Here is a 24794-nt window from a genome sequence, read left to right as displayed (position 1 = left end):
GAATGAACCACGGTCGTCATTAAAACTGCAGCATTTTTTAGGTTATTATGATGTTATAATATAGTTCTTATCACGAAACTTTTCCTCTATATTTTTCTACATTTGGCATCTTGTATGATAATGCCATGACTCAAACAAGCCTTGTCGTGTATACCTAGAAAAAAACCTAGGCAATACCTAGGCAGTGGATATAAATGTGTTCTGATATAATGCTATGTTACAGTCGTGTTACGTAATAAGAATATTTGAAATTTCGGGACATTAATATTTTATTATCTAATTTAGTTTAAATCTTATTCAACTCCTCTCTGCTATATCAGTAATTTTTAGCAAATTCATTTTGGCAACATTTTAAACAACAATTTAGACTTGGTTTTTAATTCTCAGACTTGGCTTTTAGTCCGTCCCCAATTCAAACCAAGCATAGATATGTTTTCTCCATCAACCAAGGAGTTCGCGTCAAACTCGGCTACCTTTTTACAAAGGGGAGGTCGAAAAATGTTTCATCGAGGCCCCCAGTTGTCAATCTACGCTACCGTATTCTTAGTATACATTTATATCGAGACTATTTAAATTTACCTAATGCTATTCATTCTATTTTTTGCTGCAAGTCAGTCATATTTATTAGTTATTAATAAAAGAATAGTGGGTAAAACTATTCAGGGTGAGTCTTAGATAAGTGGAAACATTTTCAGGGGTGGTATATTTCGACCCCAGGAACAGGTCTATGAGTTTTTTTACAAAAAAAGATGTTAAAAATCGAGCATTTTCTTTTAAATTTTCCTGTATATTTTAGAAAACTTTTTAGAACTTCCTGTTCACTTTAAATTTTTCCACGGTATAGTTTCTTAATTTCTAATATTGCGGCACTAAAAGAGATGCAAATACCGAAAAACTGAGGTGGCTGATTTTTTTTTAAAATAAATCTATTTTTTTTTTTAATTTCAAAAACTTTATTAACTCGACTGGACTTATTTGAAACTCGGTAAAGATTATATATTATATTTATTTTATTGAGATCTACCAGCCCTGAAAATATTTGCTTTATAGACTCGCCTTGTATAATAAAGATTTTCAAACCGAACAAACAACAGATGATTCTTCAAATTATATGTGCCCCAGAGAAAGACATTTTACAATGGTTATTTTTAGCGATGGGAACTATCGAATGAATTAGACTATCGAATGGTTACTGAATGAATGATTTCAACTATCGAATGGTTTCATTCGAATAAAATCATTCATTCATTTGTATACTAAAGCATATGTGACAACCTCGCCATGCGACTAAATGGTTATCGTTAGCCACGACTATCGAATGCTTTTGATAAATGAAATTTAGTATTCGTTTGATTTTTGTCTGCGTCAGTGCATTATTAGTTCTTCAAATTTTTATAACTTGCCTTCCAAATACTGTGCTATTTTTGCGTTTATTAAAATATTTAAAATACTAAAGTAGTAGTGTTTTTTTTTAAATTGACGATTGTGTACGTGTGCAGGTGGTCAAAATTTTTCCGAAAATTTGTGTGATTTTTCGATCATTCAATTATTTAATTTTATACGGTACATAGTCTATTTTTTAATGGGAAATTTTGAGAAGTAACAATTTTTAAGAGAGAGGAGGTGAACTTAAATTAATTTTAAAAATACATATGTATTTGTATTTTAGATGTTTTAGTAATATGAATCAGTTGAACTTAATAATCATATATAAGTAATGTGGTAATGTGGTTAAGTAAATTGTTATCAAACTCAAATTTTGGGATGAGAAAATTAAATTGATTGATTAAAGTTTTACACGTGCCAATTTAAAAAAAGTTAACGATATTTGTATTTTGTTTATGTTAATTCTCTTACATGTAGATTTTTGCGAAGAAATATTTCATTTATTTTTTAAAGTAAATGCCAGTAAAAGCAAATATTATTTTTAAATACTAATACAAAGTAATAAAAAGTAATATACATATTATATAATTTTGATTCCTAATTTTTTATTTATATTTTTCTTCTATTACACTGCATGCTTAGAAAATTAATAAATGTTTATATTTCATGATTTTAAAATTTGTTGTTAATATAACAAATTAGTTCTGTAATTATTATTATTTAATAAACCAACGTTGCCACAAAAAAATTAAAGACTATATTATTTTTAAATAGGATCTAATATAAATAATTTTGACTTCTAATTTGTTGTTTATATTTTGCTACTACTTAAAAAAATGTTTATATTAAATGATTTTAAATTTTGGTGTTAATAGGTATATCAAATTATTACTGTTATTATTATTTATTAAACCTGTTTTGCTTAAAAACATTAAAAATCATTTTCCTACATCCAAAATAAAAAGTATTATTGCAGTGTAACAACAGAATATTAATAAAAAAAAATGCAAAATATATAGTCATACTATCCCTAACTAACTATAATACCAAAGAATAATATTCTTCGCTAATACCAACTAATACGAATATACGGCAACAGCGCCGTTCGTAATGTATTTTCTGTGTAAATACTAGCACCTCAATAAAAAAAATAATGTGTCCTTATCTTTATCTGACTCAAAATCAAAGATGCCGGCTTTTTTCATACCATTGCCACCGACCGCCGACCGCTGTCGGGTTTCTAGGAAAGAAACCTACGTCGCCGGGCGACAACTAAAATCCAGTTTATATTTTATTATAATCGATCCTGACTGACGAAAATTCATTTATTAATTTTACAAATGAATGCATTTTATAAATGAATGGTTTTTGTTGCCGAATTAATATATTTCAAGGCAGATGACGCATCTATTCGATATTTTTATTCGAATAGTTTTCGACGAATGTTTTCTTACTAGCTATCGAATTATTCGAATGAATTGCAACTATCGAATGTTTCGATAGTATTCATTCGATAGTTCCCACTACTAGTTATTTTACAAATTGGTGTTTATGTTTAAAAGCACTGACGATTATACTCATGCAAATTGATTAGTTAGTTATGGAGTCACTAAGGATCTTAAGTCACTTTAGTTAGAAGATTAACCTTTAAATTTTGCTAATCCAATCTTTTTTTGAGCTCTGATCGGGACCGGCCCACCGGCCCACCGGGAATTTTCTCGTTTTCCCATATGGCCCATCCACCCCTGTAAGGCAGATTTCTTTTTTTCATGAATTTTATAACTCGTTAACAAAAATCATTATGTTACACGCAAATCACGGTTTTGAAGGAAATTCACTGCTCTACAAAAATGGTTTCTTATGATTAGTCGATTTGAATACCGTATAACCGATATTCATCGTCAAACTTCAATGCACAATAATTTTATCAGTTTTTGATCAATAATTCGAACAATTTCAATTTAATTTATGAGTTTGAGGGAATTTGTACAAATTTGAGTTTATATGAACATAGAAATGTTTTAGATTTTTTTTGTTTTTTTAGTCCTAAACATGTTTGGGTACAAATTGAAACCAAAAATTATTGCATTTATTGCTTTTGAATATTTGAGCTTTATCAATAATTTATGTTATTATAAATTATTGATAAAGCTCAAATATTCATTATGTAAATAAATAAATAAATAAATAATGCCTTATTTATTTCCTTATTGTACAATACAAAAAGAAACAAAAAATGGTATGGAAACAATGTCAGTAAAAAATTTAAAGAAAAATAACTGCATATTTCAACAAAAATAAATACCTAGTAACATTAAAATTAAATCTTTTATAAAAATAATAATATAATAGAAATAATAAAGAATCAAATCTATTAGTAGACACACTACAACAACATAAAATTATACTTAAAAAACCGCACCCTTTATATCTTCACTAATAACGGAGATACCGTATGATTTCAACTAAAATGGAAAACCCTGTACAGAAAATGTACCTAGTACAATTACAGATAAACGTTTGAAAAATAAAAATAATATTAGTAATATATGTAAGAAAAATAACTGTAAGCACGTTATATTCAACAAAAATCTAACTGCCAACGTAAATGTCTATCGAAAACCAATAAATCAAACGCTATTGACTGAACATTGCTATTGACTGCTTCTTGCTCGTTGCTTTCCTCTTGCTATTTCCTCATTCTCCATTGCTGGAGAATAAAGGGGATTGAGTATCGATTGCTAAATAGCACACACTCTGTTTTGGATGCATTGAGAGATAGTCCAATAGAGTGAAAATACTTCGAAAAATTTGACACAGCTTAGGGGACTTTGGTTGAGAGTGAAAGGCACCATTTGCACCAATACCAGGGCCGTCCTGAGGGGTCGAGCAGAGGAGCAGTTGCTCCAGGCGGCCAAATTTGAGGGCGGCCGTTTCGGTACAATTGCATTGAATTCGGTACATCTTGACCAAATTCGGTACGTCAATACTACATTTTGGAAAAATGGTCATTTATACGAAATACGAAATTTCCAACACTATAAATACAACTAGTAAACTGCTTCAGAATGAGAAACTCGACATCATTGAGTCAACAAAAGCCCTAAAAGCTATCGACGACTATTTTGCCAAAATAAGGACTGACGGCCATTTTAGAGAACTATTAGTGGATGCTGCAGAGCTGGCAGGAGAGCTGGAAATTGAAGCAGTTTTTACTAATGACATTAGAGCTCGTCCCAGAAAAAAACTACCGTTTTTATATGAATCAGTGGGTGAGCCAATTTTAGATCCACAGGAAAAGTTTAAAATCGATTTTTTTCTTTGTTGTCCTGGATACAATCCATGAGGCTCTCCAGGAAAGGTTGTCAAAAGCTCACTTGGACTATTTTTCGTTTTTATACGACTTCACAGTTCTCAGGAATATCAACGAGAGGAAATAACAAAGCATTATATGGATCTTCATCTCTATTTAACGGACGGAGACAAACATATATTAATGGCCTAGAGCTTCGGGATGAGATTAGCTCTAATTGCTCTAATACCACCAGATAATGCCGAAAACTTAAGTTGTCCAAAACAAACACTAAAATATTTAAAAATTCACGATTTGATTGGAAACTTTCCAAATATTTACATCTCCATAAGAATCTTATTAACGCTGCCGGTTTCAGTGGCAATCGGAGAGAGAAGTTTTATCTAAACTTAAAATAATTGAGAATTACCTGAGATCAAGTATGACACAAGAACGATTAAGCGGATTATCTTTAATATCTATTGAGCACGAAATAGCGAACAGTCTAAACAACGATTTTATTTCAGACTTGAAAATAGCAAGAAAAAATTTTTAGTTTTGTCCATGTTAGGAATTTTGTCTCTCAGGATTATGTCTAGGTATTTATTACAAATTTTGTTTTGTTAATAATTTATAATAATTTATATTACCTAGTTTTAGGTGTTAGTTTGGCTAATGTACCTTATAATGTTTTTTTATTCTTGTTAGGTACAATGTGATGCTCCTTTTAAATACAAAATTTAAATGCTAATTCTGAAAATCTTGCAATATTTATTTCCTTTGTTTTCGGAAAGCGTTTGATAATATTTCTTACCATCTGTGGCACTACTTTCATAATTTTTTTTTTCACACCTGATTCTTCGGATCAAACTTCGCACTAATAAAAAAACGATTGTCTGTAGGGGAGAGGGGGCAATTTTTCGGGCTTGCTCCAGGCGGCCAACAGTATAAAGACGGCCCTGATAATACTGTTTGTTCCTGAATAATGTGGGGTACCTCATTTGTTTACAGTATGTAAAGAAGCGGACCCAATATTGAACCTTGTGGTACCCCCTTTCCAATAACTACCCTCTTAAGCTATTTTCCTGTCATTCATATCAAAATCAATAACCTCCTGTGTTCGGTATTTTTCCTCGGCATTGTAAATATTTAATCTAACTTTTGAATGCAATTATGGCTTTTCCCTCAAAATAAGATCCGATCTAGATTCTACATCTTCAAATGTACCTTTGGTTAGCTTATGTGATTTATTTTTACACCCTTCATATGTATTTATCTACTATTTTTAGTGTAATAATATTGATCGTGATGTGCTGACTGTCTACCAATTCTACTAACAGAGATTCAGCTACCTGTTTTTTATAATTTTAAATTTTAATTACTATTATTATAAATTCTATTTATTTACCACTAATCTCCCTGTCCTTGACCGAATTTGCATTTAGGCTCAGAACTGCTTAGTCAAAGCAAGCAGCATGAAGCTTGTGCTAATTGGAGATTATTCAGGGGATAACATTTAATTAGCGGCATCGGTTAATTCGCTACCTTTCGGCATCCACTCAATTATAACTCGAAATTTAATATAAAGCTTATTAGGATTCCATATCAGCGTCACTTATTTATTAACCGCACAGCAGGAAGTTTGTATTGTATTATTTTTAATTAGAACATTCGAAATTCGCGGTTTTGTTCTCATTTGTAACACAATATTTTTCACAAATAAAAAAGTCGAAAGAGGTAAACAGTTTTTGATTTCATATAATAAACAATGGTGTATTTAGTAGTGATTCTTTTTAAAATTCTTCCATTATTTAATTTAATTAATTGTATTGTGGAAAATTATTTTGTACTTTGAGCTACCTGGAAAATACGTGAAAATGTTAAACAACTATAATTTCTATATTATATTCAATGTTATTCAAACCTTAATTATATGTGTTTTGTTGTTTTGGTGTTTCTATTTTGATCATTCTTGTTACTAATCACGTATTCCCATCATAGATTAAGGCGACTGCTGGGTCATATTATATCTCTCAGTACCCTATGTCTTTGCTGTTTCATATTCCGATAGCTCTTCCCACTAGGTGATCTGTCCATTATCAGTTTAGACATTTAATTCTGTCCCTAATCAGGCTTCTTAGCTCTCGTTTCTGTTTTTTTTTTCATTCAATAGACTTTTGTCCCTCTCTTAGGGTTGCCAGATTTTTAAAGCTAAATTTCAGGAGGGCAAAATCGGGAGCCAAAAAACAGGCGACGTGACGCTCTAAACAATACACATCACTACCTCGTTCAATTCTACATTTACGGGAATAGTGTGTGGAAACTAAATTAAAACAAATTATAGTCAAAACATGTTTTATTGCCACAAGCACAAACAGGGCAACATATAAACGAAGGTATAGTCCATATACTTTGGACTATCCATACTTTGGACTATATAGTCTGTCCAACGGAAAAATCCTTGATAGCGATATGTCCGTCATTTTAATTTCGAAGTAGTTAGTTATTTTATTTTACGCAGAAATAAGTTGGTAGATACAATTGGAATCGATAGCAAGAATTAATAAGGGTGGCCCGAACTGTATTCCGGAAACTTCAGCAACATATTCTGCAGATAAAAATAAGTAAAAAAGTTCATATGTCCTAAAAAGCTTAGTACAAGTGTTAGTCAAATTGACATGAAAATCAAATTTCTCATGTCAAAAAACTTCTAAACACCAATTTTCATTCAATTATTGACGTTACCCCATAAATTATTTGGAAAAAATCGCAATAAAAATGACACTTCTACACCCTGTATCTCCAAAACTAAGCATTTTAGGACATACATTTATACGAACTTTTTTACTTATTTTTATCTGCAGAATATGTTGCTGAAGTTTCCGGAATACAGTTCGGACCACCCTTATTAATTCTTGCTATCGATTCCAATTGTATCTACTAAGTAAAAAAGTTCGTATAAATGTATGTCCTAAAATGCTTAGTTTCGGAAATACAGGGTGTAGAAGTTTCATTTTTATTGCGATTTTTTCCAAATAATTTATGAGGTAACGTCAATAATTGAATGAAAATTGGTGTCTAGAAGTTTTTTGACATGAGAAATTTGATTTTCATGTCAATATGACTCCTACTTGTACTAAGCTTTTTAGGACATATGAACTTTTTTACTTATTTTTATCTGCAGAATATGCTGGCGAAGTTTCCGGAATACAGTTCGGACCACCCTGTATATTTAAAATTTTAGCGACAAGTGAAAAAATTTAATCGACTTACTTTATTAAAAAATACGGTCTGTGTTAAACAAAACACCACATAGTCACTTCAAGAAACTTCGCGCATTTATTATTATATTCGTCGTTCCGTTGCTCCAATAATATTGAAACATGATCTGTCATTTTTGAAATAAACCCAATAAAACTGGTTAAAAACAAGAGACCACGCATGACGGATTTAAATACCGGGTGCGTCTCAAAAGTGGCTCACCCCCTATAACTTTTTTATTATTTCATTTAAAAAAACGGGATTTGGTATGTTATTATATGACATAAATTATGATTGATTGATGTATTCAATTGTTTTTGGTCACTTCTTGTTTCATCTACAACTTTTGATTTTTAAATGGTACCTTCGGTATTTTTTTTACTTTATTCGATAGAAAATCGATGAAAAAAAATATGAATAGAATGACATATAAATATAATACCAAGTGTCTGGTATAAACCTATTCGTAAAAAAATGCTCTTTCCAAATATGCCAATGAGACACCCTCGTTTCATTTGAAAAAATTGAGATATGATTAAAAATACGGTTTGAGCATTTTCTAACTGGCCAGGAATAGACACTGAAAACATTAGACGAACAAATTTATTTTTCCAAGGCTCCTTGATTAAGAATTAGTGTTTTTAACATAGTCATGGTACTCCAGATTGAATTTTAAAACACTATTTTTTTAGAATGAGAAAGTTGACTGACGAGACTGATGAGAATGTCAAAAGATGACATATGATATGTCATTCTATTCAGAATGTCATTTTCTATCGAACAATGTAAAAAAAAATACCGAGGATGCCATTTGAAAATCAAAAGGTATAGTCATTTCCGATGAAACAGGAAGTGACCAAAAGCAATTGAATACGTCAGTCAATCCTAATTTATGTCATACACTAACATACCAAATCTCGTTTATTTATCTCAAAAAAAATAAAAAAGTTATAGGGGTGAGTCACTTTTGAGATCCGGTATAAACCTAGCCATAGTTAACTTAAAAATATTAAAAACTTTTTTTAATGAAATAAATGGATTGGTTATGATCGTCATTTGTCTTTTTTTCTATCCTCGTCTGTCGAAATCCTTACCTGACTCGTAAAACAGAGTATGGTTATACATAATTACCAAAATAACATAAATGTATAGGTAAATAATTAGTTATAAACTGACGAAGCTAAACCGAAAAATGTGATGGAATCATATTAACATTAAGCATAAGTGTGTATTTTTCATTTTGTGTAGGTACTTTATAACATATTATTTTATAATTGGATTTTCTCTTTCCGTGATAGCAGAATGCTTTTCCGGGATTAGGGACAACCATACTTAAATCCGGGATATTTTCGGAAATTCAGGACAGCTGGAAACCTCGCCCTCTCTGTTGTGCAAGGTATTTATTGCGCCATAGATATTTAAACCGGGTGCCTCTCAAAAGTGGCTCACCTCTATAACTTTTTTTATTTTTTCAGAAAAAAAGGAGATTTGGTATGTTAGTATATGACATAAATTAGGATTGATTGACATATTCAATTGTTTCTGGTCACTTCCTGTTTCACCGGAAATGACTACAATTTTTGATTTTTATAAGGCACCCTCGGTGTTTTTTTACTTTATTTGATAGAAAATGACATTTTAAATAGAATGACATATCATATGTCAACTTATAACATTCTCGCTTAATAAAAAATTGTATTTTAAAATTCAATCTAGAGTGTCATGGCTATGTTAAAAACACTAATTCTTAATTAAGGAGCCTTGGAAAAATAAATTTGGTTGTCTAATGTTTTTAGTGTCTTGTCCTGGCTGGTTAGAAAATGCTCATATCCCATTTTTAATCATATCTCAATTTTTTCAAATGGAACGAGGGTGGCTCATTCGCATATTTCTAAAAAGCATTTATTTACGAATAATTTCATACCACACACTTGGTATTTCGAGTCAAATTTTCGTTACGAATCGCGAGTTATAATTTCAAATAAACCATATATGCGAAAATCTCAAAAGTTGACATATGATATATCATTCTATTCAGAGTGTTATTTTGTATTGAATAAAGTAAAAAAATACCGAAGGTGCCGTTTAAAAATTAAAAGTTGTAGTCATTTGCGATGAAAAAGGAAATGACCGAAAACAATTGAATAGGTCAATCAATCCAAATTTATGTCATATAATAACATACTAAATCTCGTTTTTTAACCAAAAAATAAAAAAGTTACAGGGGTGAGCCACGTTTAAGACGCACCCGGTATATAAGCTAGGTTGCACACTGGATCAAGCAACATGCGATATTATCGTCTATTAACAACATGCTAAAAATTAATTATTGTCTTGCACACTGAAGCAACGCAATATTACCTATCCAAAGACAATATTGCGTTGTTTTAATGGACGAGATAACATTTGATCTTTAGTATGTTGCCAATACCATAACGTAGTATACTGATGCTGCCAAAACCAAAGCAGGGACAGGGATTGGAGTATGTAGGCTGAAAACTAAATACTCCGAACCAATGGGCACCCCCTACCCCAGCATCCTTCAGGCAGAAATCTATGCTATCGACGAAACATGTTATCCGACAGTCAAGCAGCACTAAAAGCGATCAACTCAGTAACCATCAATTCAGGTCAAAAAATGCCTAGAGAAACTGAACAAATTATGCAAAGAAAATAAAGTCCTCCTACTCTGGGTGCCCGCTCTCCAAGGGATATAGAAGACAATAAAAAAGCAAACGATCTAGATAGAAAAGGAGCGAACACTCCACTAACTGGATCAGAACCGTTCTGCTTTCCGAGCGGAAACCAGCTTAAAGGTTGATTCTCACTATACACTCCGTTTCCGTTCCATATCCGTTCCGTATACCTTGTTTAATCATGGAAACAGTACGGAAACGGAACGGATAATGTGCATTGTCCTATTCATTTACATGTTGTGCGCATAAATATAGTGAGAATCCACCTTAAAGCGGAACTCAAGAATCTGGAAGACCATCCATCCGTAACTTGGAATGGAAATCCTCCAACGATCTAAGACACTCGAAAATGTTTCTCAGAACTTACGACCGAGAAAAATCAAAGCTTTTCCGTGCCGTAAACTTTGATCTCGGAGATGGAGAGGAGAGCTGGCCTCTATGGAGTCGTCTCAGATACTGGGTTTTGTCAAAGCTCTGAGACTGTATAACTATAAGTAATAACTCAAGAAAGGGGAACATCCAATAGATCTGTTAAGTCGCGGGATTAACCCCCCCCCCCTCCTAATAGGCCATAATATCGCATTTTGCTGGTTGGGTATTGCTTATTATGTTTTTTGCTTATTATTTATTATTTGTCTTTCTGCAATGCGCGGTCCCGCTTATTTGGAATCTTCGTACGCATTATTATCTCAATGTTCAAATGTTGGAAAACTTGCAGTTCTATAATCGTAGTTGCATTTTTAAAGATGATGAAATTTCACCCGAATCCTATCAGTGATAATTTTATTATTCTGCTAATTTGGTCATAACAGTTGGGTTGGAACCCAACAGTTGGTGTTATAACAGCAAAATAAAGCACTAATTCACCACAATAATACACCAAAACACTTTACTTTTGTAGTGTTTCGCGCGTTTAGCTAACCATGTTAGCATCATCAGCAAATTATTAAATCTCAGTTTTAGCAGATTGTTTTCACTCTTCATCATCTGCTAATGGTTAGCGAAACGCGAGTCCGCTGCAAAAGTAAAGTGTTTTGGTGTTTTGTGAGTAATTGACTTATATATCTTTGATAAAGTTAATCTTGATTTTTGTGGTCATTAAGTAAGCGTAAAAAGTTTTAAAAAAATAGAACTTAAGAAAAAAATAGCCATAAGAAACTTCTCTTGATAATAAATAATTGATGATTAATTGATGTTCGTTTGTGTTTACGCATTAAATACCCAATTAAATAAATAACAAATATTTAATGCAATTCTTGTATTAAATATATAACCGAAAATTAGATATAGATATTATATGTGCGACGATTGTCCTTTTTCAATATAAGTTATGTTAAATTTTTAACGTTACATACCACTAATGAGTTTTTGCAAAATACATATTTATCCTGAATGCATAATTTTAGAAAAATGTGTATATGAACATTTTATTTTATGTCCGCTAATCTCTCTCTCACATGGTTTATTAACTTACATTATAGAAATTATATATTACATAATTTACTAAAAAAAGCAACATAAATTATAAGCACTAATAAAAACTTTGGGATAGGTCTTGTCGCAAATACCACAACACCACAACAGTATGATATATAATTCTGCCTGACCTTGACAAAAATAATATATATTTACCTTTTTTAAATTAGTAAACAATAAAAAATAAAAATATTGATAGTTATCATAATAATAGCCAAGTTCACACTTAAATGCTTAATAAAAAAAGCTATTAAGACTGAATATTCTTGTTAAAAAAGTTATTAAGATTGAATGTTTCAGCTACATCTCAAAACCGGTTCCCAATAGATCACCGAAGTTAAACGACGTTAGACACTTCGAATGGATGGATGGGTGTACGTACAAAAGTGTAACATCTATTGGCACACACTGCTCACTCATGCGGGTTCACGAGTAACAGTCGATTTAGACACTCGCCAAGTCGGTAGGCAATAGATCATTATATGGCCAAGGACCGCTGTTTGGATTCCGGTTAAACAAAGTAGGCCCCGTAGAATCTTAGCAGCAAAAAAAAAAGATGTTAAACATCACTTTGAACTTTGATTATCGTTAAATTAGATTATATTTTTTAAGGTGAGTCGAGGTTGTTGGAATTACATGTACATTTCCACATTTCCTTGGCAGTCTTCTTCACAGTCAATTGCAGTCGCTTAACAATAAAATTATATTTTGGCAGTACACGTACAGTTTTTTATCCAAGCGGGACACCCCTCGAGGTGGCTATTTGAGTACTACACAGCGACATGTACAGATCTATTGTGGCTCTCTTCTTATATCGAGGTTACATTCTCTACTCGAACCCTTTTCAAATAACATAATAACTGGAAAACTGAATCTCCCATGTAGCTTCTTTGCTAATAACTTATCATTACTTATTCCAAAATCCATCTGCAGTAACTGCAAATGGAAGAAAAAAAAAGAAACTGAGTTTCTTCTTCCATTTTACAAGATATGCACAAAACTTCGTCCGTCAATTACATCAGCTTTAAATGTCTAATGAGCATGCAATAAATCCGCGTAGGATGATTGCAAGCTACTTTTCATCTAGGCTCCTGAAATACGACACAAAAGCCCAAAGGCCTAAGGGTTCGGTCTTGGGACCGCTTTTGTGGATTTATGTACGATGGACTACTAACCTGGTACTTTCGGGAAATGTCAAATTAGTGGCGTATGCAGATGACGTGGCCGTGGTGATTGTTGCGAAGCATCTAGAAGATATTAATCTGGACTTCGACATCACCTTCCGGAGGATTAACCAGTGGAAGAGTGCAATGAAGCTGCAGCTGGCCAAACATAAGACAGAGGCAGTGCTCATCAACAGTACAAAGAAGGTTGAAACCATCAAACTGGAAGTCGGAGAGCAGGAGATCACATCACAGCCTTTCATTCGATATTTGGGAGTGATGCCTGGCTAAATTTTAAGCAGCAAGTGGAACATGTATGTACCAAAGCGTCAGTAGTTAGAGTTAGCCTATCACGGCTGATGCCGAATGTTGGAGGCCAGAAACAAATTAGGAGGTCACTGCTGTCGTCAGTAGTCACATCGGTACTGACTTATAGAATTTATATTTGGGCTGACGCCCTCAGAATACAAGGAACACGGAGAAGAATCGCATCAGTATATAGGCTGAGGGCCCTGAGAGTAGCTAGTGCCTTCTGCACGGTGTCTGAGGATGCGGTGTGCGTTATCGCTGGAAGCTTCTTATTGGAATTCTAGCCGAAGAAAGGCAAGTCCTTTATCGACGAAGAGGATCGTCAGCACTGAGCCCTGATGCACTCAGAAGAGGAGAGCGGCAGCATAGCATATGCCGATGGCAGGTACAGTAGGAGGCCGCAACAAAGGGTAGGTGGACGTACCGTCTTACTATCTCAGTTGAATGTTTGGCTGAATCGGAAAGATGGTGAGATCAACTACTACCTGACACAGATGAACTCCGGAACTCCGGACATGGTTGCTTCCGAGCAAATCTTCATCGTTTTATACTCGATGATTCCCCGGAGTGCCCGTCCTATCCAGGAGTTCCTGAAGACGCGGAGCACGTGTCCTTTGTGTGCGCACGTTTCAACTTAATGCTTAATCATCTGGAGATTGTCCTCGAATAGGCAATTCAACCAGAGACACTAATCGATGCGAAGCTTTCTTCAGAGCCATCCTGGAACGCGACCAATACTTTGGCAACGAGAGGAAATGAGCCAGCAGCAAGAACGGTTAGAGGAAGCATTTACTTCAATTAATGGAAGGAAGCGCCAATAGCTAGACCCTCTCCCTGTGAAGTAATGCTCAACGGCGGTTTCCGCGGGGACTGCAGAAGCCGGAGAAAGAGGAGGTTTTTAGTCGGTATTGAATCCTGAGTCCGACATACCAGGCCAATCATCTGGCTCTGAGATACGCAAATGTATTTTCTTACCTCTAAAAAAAGCATGCAATAAATTGTAACGTTTTTAGTTCGTTACATGTTTTTTTATATATAATATATGATGTGTGGCCTATCATCACCGGATTCCCTCTCGTTCAGGCCGGATAGTTTATTTGACACGTAATTTTTACGTTGCCTAGTCGCCAACCCTGTTATCGTTCGACACAACCCTGTTACTATTCTGTGGAGGCGCGCGCTGTCAACGTCGCTTCTGTCAACTCTCTCCGTGTTTAACCTCACTTTGTTTTGACGCTCTGCTTTATCCCAGCTTTTAGAAATGGTGATTATTTAAATCTTGCTGTATAATCTGAATCAGCTGCTATTTCAAAGCAACAGGTAAAGATGAGATATTATCGTTTTAGATTCGATATTATTATTGAATATTTTTAGGGTAGAGTTACGGATGTCCCAACTTGTATTTGTGTTTTGCTGACACGTTGGCGTCCCTTTTCTTTTGTCCTCCAGAATGTCACATGGAAGAAAGGACATGCTGTTTATTATTTATTGAGCCCGCGGAAGTATTTCGAGGTAGGTTCATTTTGTTTATTAGACGGTGTTTGATTTTAAACAAGAGTTTCGTGTTCTTAGGGTCTTACGGACGGACATTGTCTTACGGACAAGTGTCTAAGGTATGGACTATTTTTCAAGGTCCTAGTAGTGTTCTCCTGTGCCACTATCTTATGGACGGATGTCCCATGGACAAGTGTCCCCAGTAGGATTGATTTGTCTTACACATAGAGTGCCCCAGCGTGGATGTGGCTTGAGCCCCGTGCTGCTTCACCCCCATTTCTAAGCCTGGATCGCCGTTATCAGCTTACATTCAGTTTCTGTGGGTGAAGGCATCCATTTGTTTGGATGATGGGCGAAGGCATTCACTTTGGGTGCCTTCGTTTTGTACAGGAAGTGCTGTTTCATATGGAATGTGTCGTCCGCGTTTAGTCTCAAGATCTAATGGTGCAAGTACACACTCGAAAAGGCGACCCTATGCGCCACAAAGAATTAACGATTTGTACATTGTTATGGGTTAGGACCGTCTTTTTTTGTCACGTCTCGGGTCGCCTCGGCGAGTGTGTACTTCCAGCATAACGTTGTGCATGTGACTTACCGTTAGCGATTCTGCACTGAAAAAAAAATATAATTAATTTTACAAAAAAAATGACAAATTAGAGTATTTTTAATAGAAACTTGTAAAAATAAGAAATTTTTGCATAGTTTCACAGAAAATGTAATTTTGCAAAATAGTTTAATATTAAATGATTATTACTAAACGATATTATTTTCACAATGAGTTTTGTGAGTTTAAAAATTAAATTTAAATCAGAAATACAATCTTGTAGTAAAGTTGCATGTCTCTAGACATATTCACAAAACTTGTGTGAATTTACTGTAATATATTTAGTAAAAAATGATGCCAAGTCACGTGACTTCTTGTGAAGCTGATGCGTATTAAGTACCTAATCGATTGAAAACGTAGTTAGAGGAAAGACGAAGAACATTTTAATTTAAGCAGGTTTTTGAACAGGTGGGTATCTCTGTGCGTGGGTGATTAGCAGGGGTGGATGGGGAAGTGAAAATCGGCCCGGGAAATAACAGACAACCGGCCCAAATCCACAAAAATAAAATGACTGTTATTAACTAACATTGTTATTGTTGTTATAAGATAAATAAAATTCGTTCAAAGTGTTCTTTAAGCTTTTCCAATTGTTTGCATAACTAATGATTTCTTCCCGTTGAGTCCCGTTTTCCCATATGGCCTATCCACCCCTGGTGATTAGTGTTTTTATAATTTAAGGGTAAGTATATTATAATAATTTTTGATTTAACTTCAAGACAGCGAAAATTACTCGATTTGATATGGATTTGAACTGTGTAATATTCTTCCGATGTTTAGGTGAGATGAGTATAGCGACTCCACCCTTCGAGTCTGTTTCAGAATTTCTTTGGAACAATGTGCAGCCGTTCCTTAGGAGAGTACACTTCTCGCCTTTCATCCTTGTCTCGCTGATGCCAAGTATATCCTACTTTATGTTCTCCAACTCTAGCTCCAGCTCTGAAAATTTCTCATCCGTTCTCAATGTCTGTGCATTGTACGTTGCTATGTTCAGTATATGTTGGCAGCCTGGTGATTCTTAGCACCCCTGACTCGATTCCTTGTCCATCCGCTGCCTTGGTCGGGGATGTTCGAGCCGCCATATTCCTTTCAAGTATTGAAAGGAATATGGCATTTAAACGCCACGCTTGCTTTGCGGGTTGGCGAGTGGGTAAGGGATATTAGGAAGGAAATATTTGGTTTGATTAGGAACTGAGGCTGGGACAGTGGTTTCCCCCTTTTTTTGGAAGTGTATATATACTAATTATGTTTATATTATTATGTAGTTTTTGTAAATATAAAGCCATGTGTTTCGGAGGGCAAATTTAATAGAGGACCGAAGTAGAGAACTCTATACATCCATAGTCTCTAAGTTGGTAGTTGCCCTGTGTTGATTATATACCTTTTTCTTGTATACTTTTTTATTTTGTATCTAATGGCAATTTTGATCCTATTTTGGGTAGGCGCAGAATTCCAGTTAGATTCTTCTAGATAAGAAGAGAGTATATAAAAATTAGCCATACAGTGATTTTACAAACGTGTTGTAAAACTAAAGAACGGATGGTAAATTTACTACAATAATGTGTGGCAAGAAATAACCCTCAATATTGTTATTAAATTCACAAATTAATCTTTTCAATGTAGGAGGATTTTTTCTATAGTATATGTGTGCAGGCTTTGAGAATACTAGACAGTATACGAGAAAAAGAAGCTAGTATAAAACTGGAAAAATTGGGGCCTTTTACTACCGAATACAGACACAAAAATAGACATAGAAAGAGACTGGCAAGTCGGACTTTCAAGATAGAAACAATTGAATTTTGTTGTATTTTTGTCCTACAGTTTCTCTCAAATTTGTCTTGTAAGAATATTCTTATTGTAATCTTAGGTTTGTTTTTGTTTGCCGCGCAAAATTGTGTTCACTCTCTGTCGCCCGTGTCTGAACTCGGAGGTGAAGAAGTTTTCGAAAAAAATAATCAGTTATTAAGGTATAAACTTCGCTTTATAAGATAAAACTTGAATATAAACCAAAATTATTTTAATATTATAATTCGCTACTTCGCGTTACTCCGCGAAGAATAGATCAAAGAAAATTATTTTTTTTTTCTATAACAACCATTATCATGGTACATCGAATCAAATATGAACGAAATTGGTTCGACACTCTTTGATTATATTGCATTATTAGTTATTATTATTAACACGCACGGTATAATTAAAGAGAGCTATCTATAAATAGGTAATTAAACTAAGCGTTTTGCTATTGACACTGATATTATAAATTATGAACAAACATTTTTATATAAACCGGTTTTCTTGATCAAATTGAAGTTGGGTTGGATTTTGATGAATAATAATGAATAATGAATATACAATACACTCAGGGACATAATTTTCCAATTCATGGTTTGTAATAACTATAACTTTTAAACATAATTTTAAATAATTGCTCTAAATTTCTATGCGGGGAAAAGAATTGGCAGAATTTAAATAAAATCATCGAATTTACTTAATACTACTTGGCACTGTCGTCGATAAAATTAATGAAATAGGCAATTCGAAGTTTTAAAATTTTAAAACCTTCGTTCGCAGGCTATACCTAATTCCTCAGTGCTATTATTTACACAATGTAAAATGTGTGCGAAGATTTATACGCTACGCCCCATCGCCAAGTTGCATTACTTCATGGTCAAGATATTGGAACAAAGTTATCAAATTATTGTATTCTTATCCGTTAAATGATTCCGCTCATAGATATTCAATGAAATGTTTTTGATACGCGATTCTCACTATACAGGGTGAGTCTTAAATAAGTAGAAATATTTTCAGGACTGGTAGATCTCGATAAAAGAAACATATTTTCTCTTTACCGTTTTTGAAATAAGTCCAAAATAATCGAGTTATTTTACTTTCAAATTAAAAAAAAAATTATATTTTGCTTAAATTTTGAGAACCACTGGATCTTTTCTGGATTTTCTTTCTTGTAAATTTAATCTACTCACTATGTTGCCAAATTATCAAGGAATTATGTTTTTTTAACTAAAAACTAAAAAAAATTCTAAATTTTCTTTCAAAAAATTCCAAATTTTCAAAAAAAAATTTTATGCGAAAAAACCTCATAATCGTGTTTTCTGGGTCGAAATATACTACTCCTAAAAATATTTGCACTTATTTAAGACTAACCCTGTATATGCTATCAACACCATCACGTCCATTGCCAACCATCCGTAAATTGTCAACATTGAACATATTCACGACAATGACAACACGGTCGATGACATTTCCCATATAAATTGACAGCGATCTTCATTTCATAGTCATCGCTTACGCCGTTTTTTTCGTGACACACGGCCTTGAAGGACTGCCGTGAGACGGCCGTGACGCGCGAGTTAACGAGGGAAAAACTGATAGTGGCAGTTTTGCCACAGCTACCCATTCGGGGTAGATCTACCACTTCGTAAAACAATTTAACCCCGTCATCTCGTGAAACACCCGATAAAATTTTCATAAGTTTTAATTCTTACCATTATTTTTTCGTCTTAACTGTTTTTTAACTGAAAGTTTTCAAAATATACCTACTGCTTTTCATAGTTAATATTTAAAAGACTAATTAAGAGAAAAAAAAAAATAAAGATAATGTTGTCCATGAGTGTATATTTTTAAGAAATTAATAATTTGAATTTCTTAGACCCGTTTAGTTCACCACCGTTAAATATAACGGTGGTCAATAGACCAGATGGTTGAGCGTCCAAAGTATAAAGTCCAATTCGTGAACATGTGATCTTAAAGCAAGAAGTGTAAAGCTAATCGCCTCCAGACCATGTTCAAGGTTGTTGTTGTTGCTATTGGTGGCTCTCTTTTGAATCAGCTTTTTTGTTTTCTTTCAGTACCAGATTATTAATTCATTTGGTTTAAAACATATTATGTAATGATCAGGTTAGTCCACTTATATGCGAACTAATTCAGCAAACGAGAATTCCGTTATTCTAATTTTAGTTCATAATGTTAATACATAACATATAGGGTATTTTGGGAGGTAGGACAAAATATCGAGGCAGTACAGAATATCGAAGAGGATAGGAAGTTATTTAGAGTCAAATACCTTTTATAAAGTTTTTCGATTATGTCACAGCTATTATAATATATATTTTCTATTAATACTTTACTTGATAAGTTAGTTTTTAGGAAGATCTGAATATTAGGTACCACAATATCAATTAGATTGTTCAATAAAAAGCTAAAAACGTTGGACAATTTTAATTTGTTTTCGTATATATTTGGATAAAGATCCTGAATACAAGGACTGTAAGGATTTAACATTAGAACATATTATAGTATTAATTTTTGTTCCAATCTCAATATGGTATTATCTGATAAACGAATCAATGAATTTTATCAAGTTTCAATAGTTTTCATTTCTGAAATTTAATTCTTAATACAAAATAATATTTTTTAAAAAAGGCGTCCATTGATGCCAAAGAGACCTGGTTTATAAATACAAAAGGCAAAGCAATAAGACTCTAAGTCTCTGTCTCAGCATTTAATATGACAAAGTTAAATTGTTACACGTGTTTAAGTCATGATTGTAGAAAACCCTGTTTTTTAATTTCTAGAATGCTCTTGAGGCGCTGCTTATCCTGTGCTGAATTTCAAAGTGGATATTGGCCTTTTCCGAAATCAAATTGCCGAGATAATTGAATTTCTCTACATATTCCAATAGTTTCTTCTCCGATTTCTATAGCATTGTTGTGATCTTCCGGGGGGAGTGCACATGATTTTAGTTTTATTGATGTTCAGCTAAAGTCCCAAAGCCTCGTATGCCCATATATATGTGTTTAAAATTTCTTGCAATTTCTGTAACGTATTTGCAACTAGAGCACAGTCATCAGCGTATTGAAGTTCTGTGATGAATTTTGTACGTGTTTTTGCCCTGAGTCTTTTTATGTTGAACAGACCGCCGTCGAATCTGTATCTAATGCTCAAACCTCTCTCCTGGACAGCGTTGCCATAAATATATTGAATAGGAGAGGGGCTAAGACAGATCCCTGCCTAACGCCTGTGTTTGTTAGGAAGGGAACACTCAGTGATCCATGATAATGACAACTACTGTCTACAGCGCATCGAGGAAGGATTATATTGAGAAATTCGCCTATTTTATATTTGACGAAGTGTACTAGTGTACATACCTAATGTTTTAAATAGTTGTGACCATCGTTCGTTTATCTCAATCATCAAATCTCGCCATACTTTGCTACATGGAGTCGAACACCAGTGCTTTTTTTGTTTGGCCAATGAATGTTAGTGTGGTAAAGTGGTCTAGAATTTTTAGGGAATCATTTATAGGGAACTATTTATTGTTCTCCCTTGATAATCCCCCCTCCCCCCAAGACACAATCATTTTATGCCATCTAAACTTGTGGTTTCTGATATATTATTTCAATGTAGTATGTTTCATATTTTAGATCATTTTCACTGGCAATGCTTATTTGAATAGTTAAGAAATGTGTTAGGGGTTGTATTATCGCGATAATTCTTGGACGGAGTATAAACAATAAAAAGTGGTCGCTATTTCTGACGTATAGTAACATAAAAGGAACATAAATACATGTTTCCATTTGTCAAATAGTCGACTTTGTGTAATTTACTTCTGCTCTGTGCAAATTTCATTTTTCACATAAAATTAAAACTGTTTCAAAATGGTTAAACTTAGATAGCTAGATACATAAAACCTGTTTAACATTTCATCTGGAATCTTATGTTGAAAAAATAAAAAGATCCCTGTAATCTTATATCTCAAATTATATGGTGGAAGTCATCGATCGTCATTTCCAAGTGAACTTCACGCTGTTCTTGTCGATCATATGATAGATTGTAAACATATGAATGAATCTGATAATAAATGGTATTTTGATTGTGCAAATTTTATTAATATTTTACCCCTTTTTAGTGCATATTTATGTATATTTTAGTGTTTTAATAGTGCATATTATCAATTACATTCTAGACATCAGATTATATGCTTTATCAAAATATCTAATTCATTATCACAATATCAATCTAATAATCTAATGTAAATATAAAAACTTTTAAATTTTGGATTTCTGAACATTTACAGTCAATACAGCTGGTGATTAACAAAGCTTACATAATTCAATTTTAATTCTTATTTTGATTTTTATTTGATAAAGCCTATAATAATCCGTGTTCATAGATATCGAACTAAAATAGTTTAACAGCGCTTTCAGATAGAGCGGAGCGTCCGCGCGTACCGTCCGCGCGTACCGTCCGCGAGTTCCATGAGTTTAAATGAACAATTCCACATGGGTCGCGTATGCTCCGTCCGGATGAGCTATCTTGAAAAAACATCCGCGCAGACGGTTCGCTCCATCTGAAAGCGCTGTAACAGCGCTGTTATTATATCATTTTTTTTAAATATGAAATATTTAATATCTAACACATACATATTTCTAGTATTACGATTTCTCAACTTGTTATAACTGTTTCAATCAAACGCAAATCAGAAATCACATTTATGCAAATATTTATAAAATCTTGTTTATCTATTTTCTATCCAACGTTAAATCATTCATCATTGTAATAGTAGAAGATATTGATTTATTTGATTTAATTAACAGTTTATATTAAACAGCTAATATCAATCATCCAGCTAAAATCCAGTATTAGATACATACGTCTATATTGTCTACATTATTAATGTATTCAGTATATTTGATTTTGTACTTGTAGTAGGAGCCTTCATTCTTCACCATATAATTTATATACAAGAGAGTCTATTTAAAACTTGTAATATATAGAACAGGGAATTTTCAGCTTTTTACATATTTTTATAAAAAAAATAAACTGGCTGTCAATTTCGGATTTATTCACTTTTAAACACGACAGAAGTGGAATATTGTTTTTAATGGAAAATTTGAGTTTAAATGAATAGAAATTTCATATTTATTAAAAATATATATTTATTTGAAAATAAATTAGTGTCTTAATAGAGACTTAAATGAGTGCAAATATTTTCAGGGTTGAAAGTTTCGTTGAAAGAAACATTTTTTCTTTACCGTTTTTTATACAGGGTGTTTCAAAAAACATGTACCATCCCTTGTGCGGACATTCCTCTCGAAGAAATAAGATTTATTTTTCATAACATCATAGGTCCGATTCTGCTTTATTTCGTAGATACAGGGAGTAAGAGGTCTTCATCTTTTTTTGACTTATTATAATTTTCTTCCAAGTGCTTTTAGCGATTCGAATGACATTTTGAGAGCCGGTGCGACATATTTTAATGCTAAAAAAGTGTCGACATATTCACCAGAGACGTGCATATGGGATATCAGTGAAATATGTTTCTAAAAAATATGTGCGCAGCTGACCTTTCATCCTCTTATTAGCAAGAATTTTTTCTCTTGTTAGTAAAATTGTGTAGGCCGTTTAATGACCATTAAAAGTTGTCTCTTGATATTTTGTCGATTTCGATTTCATCGAGGAGATAAACGAAATTTTATTACTAGCAATTAATAAAATAAAAATGAAATTAATAAATTATTTATTTAAAACTGTGAAATCTGTGTATCTACAGCAAATTCATCCTGTAACTTCAAAACTATGCATTTTTGGGGACGAAATATAGTACTTATAAAAATATATTTGCATATTTAAGACATACCCTGTGTATCATCATTTTGTTATGGACCCTTAAATAATATCAGCTTTATGTATTTCGCGTTTAATAAATGTATTAATATATTTCTAATTAGGCACGAAATGGCAATATGGCAAAGAAGTAATACTATAAACTTCCTAACGAGGAAAAATCAATACGAAAATTATACAAATACTTCATTCAATTTGCTTTACAAAACATCTCATTCCTTCTCTGTGAAGCTTTATATTCCTTATTTACCTGATAAATTCAACACGAATTTTCCCCTAGAGGATGATACTGGTGTGTAATGAGGATAATAAAGAGTTGTTTCATCTCGAGGGAACAAAATTGCAACATTAAATGGTCCGCGGGTAAACAGGGAGTCTAATTAAGTATGGAAATGTGACGAATTTATAGACTTTAAAAGAAAATTATTAAATTTCTGACAGTAGGGTTGTATTTCCTTATTAAGTCCTTACAAATGAATACACACGGACACCAAACTCATCCAGTTACGCTTGGTACTGCATAAATTATTAAATAATTATTTATTTCAACGTTACAATATAAGAAATTGTGATGGAATAAACAAACAAACAAACAATCAAACGCTTTATTGTACAAAAAGCCAAAACAACTTCATCGACAAAGCAAAACAAATAAGCACAAAAACAAATATACAAATAAACAAATAAAAATGTCATACAATACAAATCAATTCAAAAAAAAAATTACGTCATAAAATTACAAATAAAACATATATGGACATAGAGTTATAAGAGTTATAAAATATTAAATATTAAATACTAGATCTTTAACCAGTGTGTGAGATGATCAAAATTGTAAAATTCAAAATTGTTCATGATTAAACATCAACAAAAAAGTCGTTTACCGCATATAGGGCTCTCTCCAGTAAGTATGATTTCAGAGCTTTGCGAAATGCGGGAAAGAATGAAAGTGACTTGATATTCGAAGGCAAATGATTGTACATTTTCTTGGCATTGTACAGTATTGAGCCCTTAACTATTTCTGAGCTCGGGGTTGGCAGATAAATATCGTGCTCCGCATTCCGATAAGTGGGTAGTTGTGAGAAGGCCTCTCCGGAATAGAGAATATGTGCTTGCGGATTAAGCAAACGGATTCAAAAGTGAATAAGGAAGGAAGAGTCAGTATTTTGAAATTTTTAAAGAAATTCTGGCAGTGAGTTCTACTGTTTAGTCCCAATAAGTATCGAACTGCTCTCTTTTGAAGTTTGAAAATACGATCAAATTTTGTCGCGCAGCAAGTACCTCAGAATGGAAGGGCATAACGAAGATGCGACTCAAAAAGGGCATAATAGACCATTCTCGAGGTTCATGAGTTAAGTTCCTTAGAAACTGATCTTAGCGCAAAACAGGCAGAGCTTAGTTTCTTTTGATAAGGCTTCGATGTGCAAGTCCCATTTTAACGAGTTATCTACAAGTCCTAAGAATCTCAAAGA

The 24794-nt window shown here is 33.2% G+C and overlaps 1 protein-coding gene across 1 annotated transcript in view; it reads right to left on the bottom strand.

Moving 5' to 3' along the window:
* LOC115889083 (B1 protein-like) overlaps positions 1-24794 on the bottom strand; it is a 290836-nt gene that overhangs the window by 121213 nt on the left and 144829 nt on the right. The window contains exon 4 of the mRNA XM_030908998.1: positions 15673-15688. Within this exon, the coding sequence (XP_030764858.1) occupies positions 15673-15688 (16 nt within the window). The remainder of the gene's footprint in view (positions 1-15672; positions 15689-24794) is intronic.

Source organism: Sitophilus oryzae, unplaced genomic scaffold (assembly GCF_002938485.1).
Source record: "Sitophilus oryzae breed Bouriz unplaced genomic scaffold, Soryzae_2.0 scaffold_810_pilon_pilon, whole genome shotgun sequence".
In the NCBI taxonomy this organism is placed as follows: Eukaryota; Metazoa; Arthropoda; class Insecta; order Coleoptera; family Curculionidae; genus Sitophilus; species Sitophilus oryzae.
The sequence above is the reverse complement of the archived record's forward strand: the minus strand, read 5'-3'. Positions and strand labels throughout refer to the sequence as shown.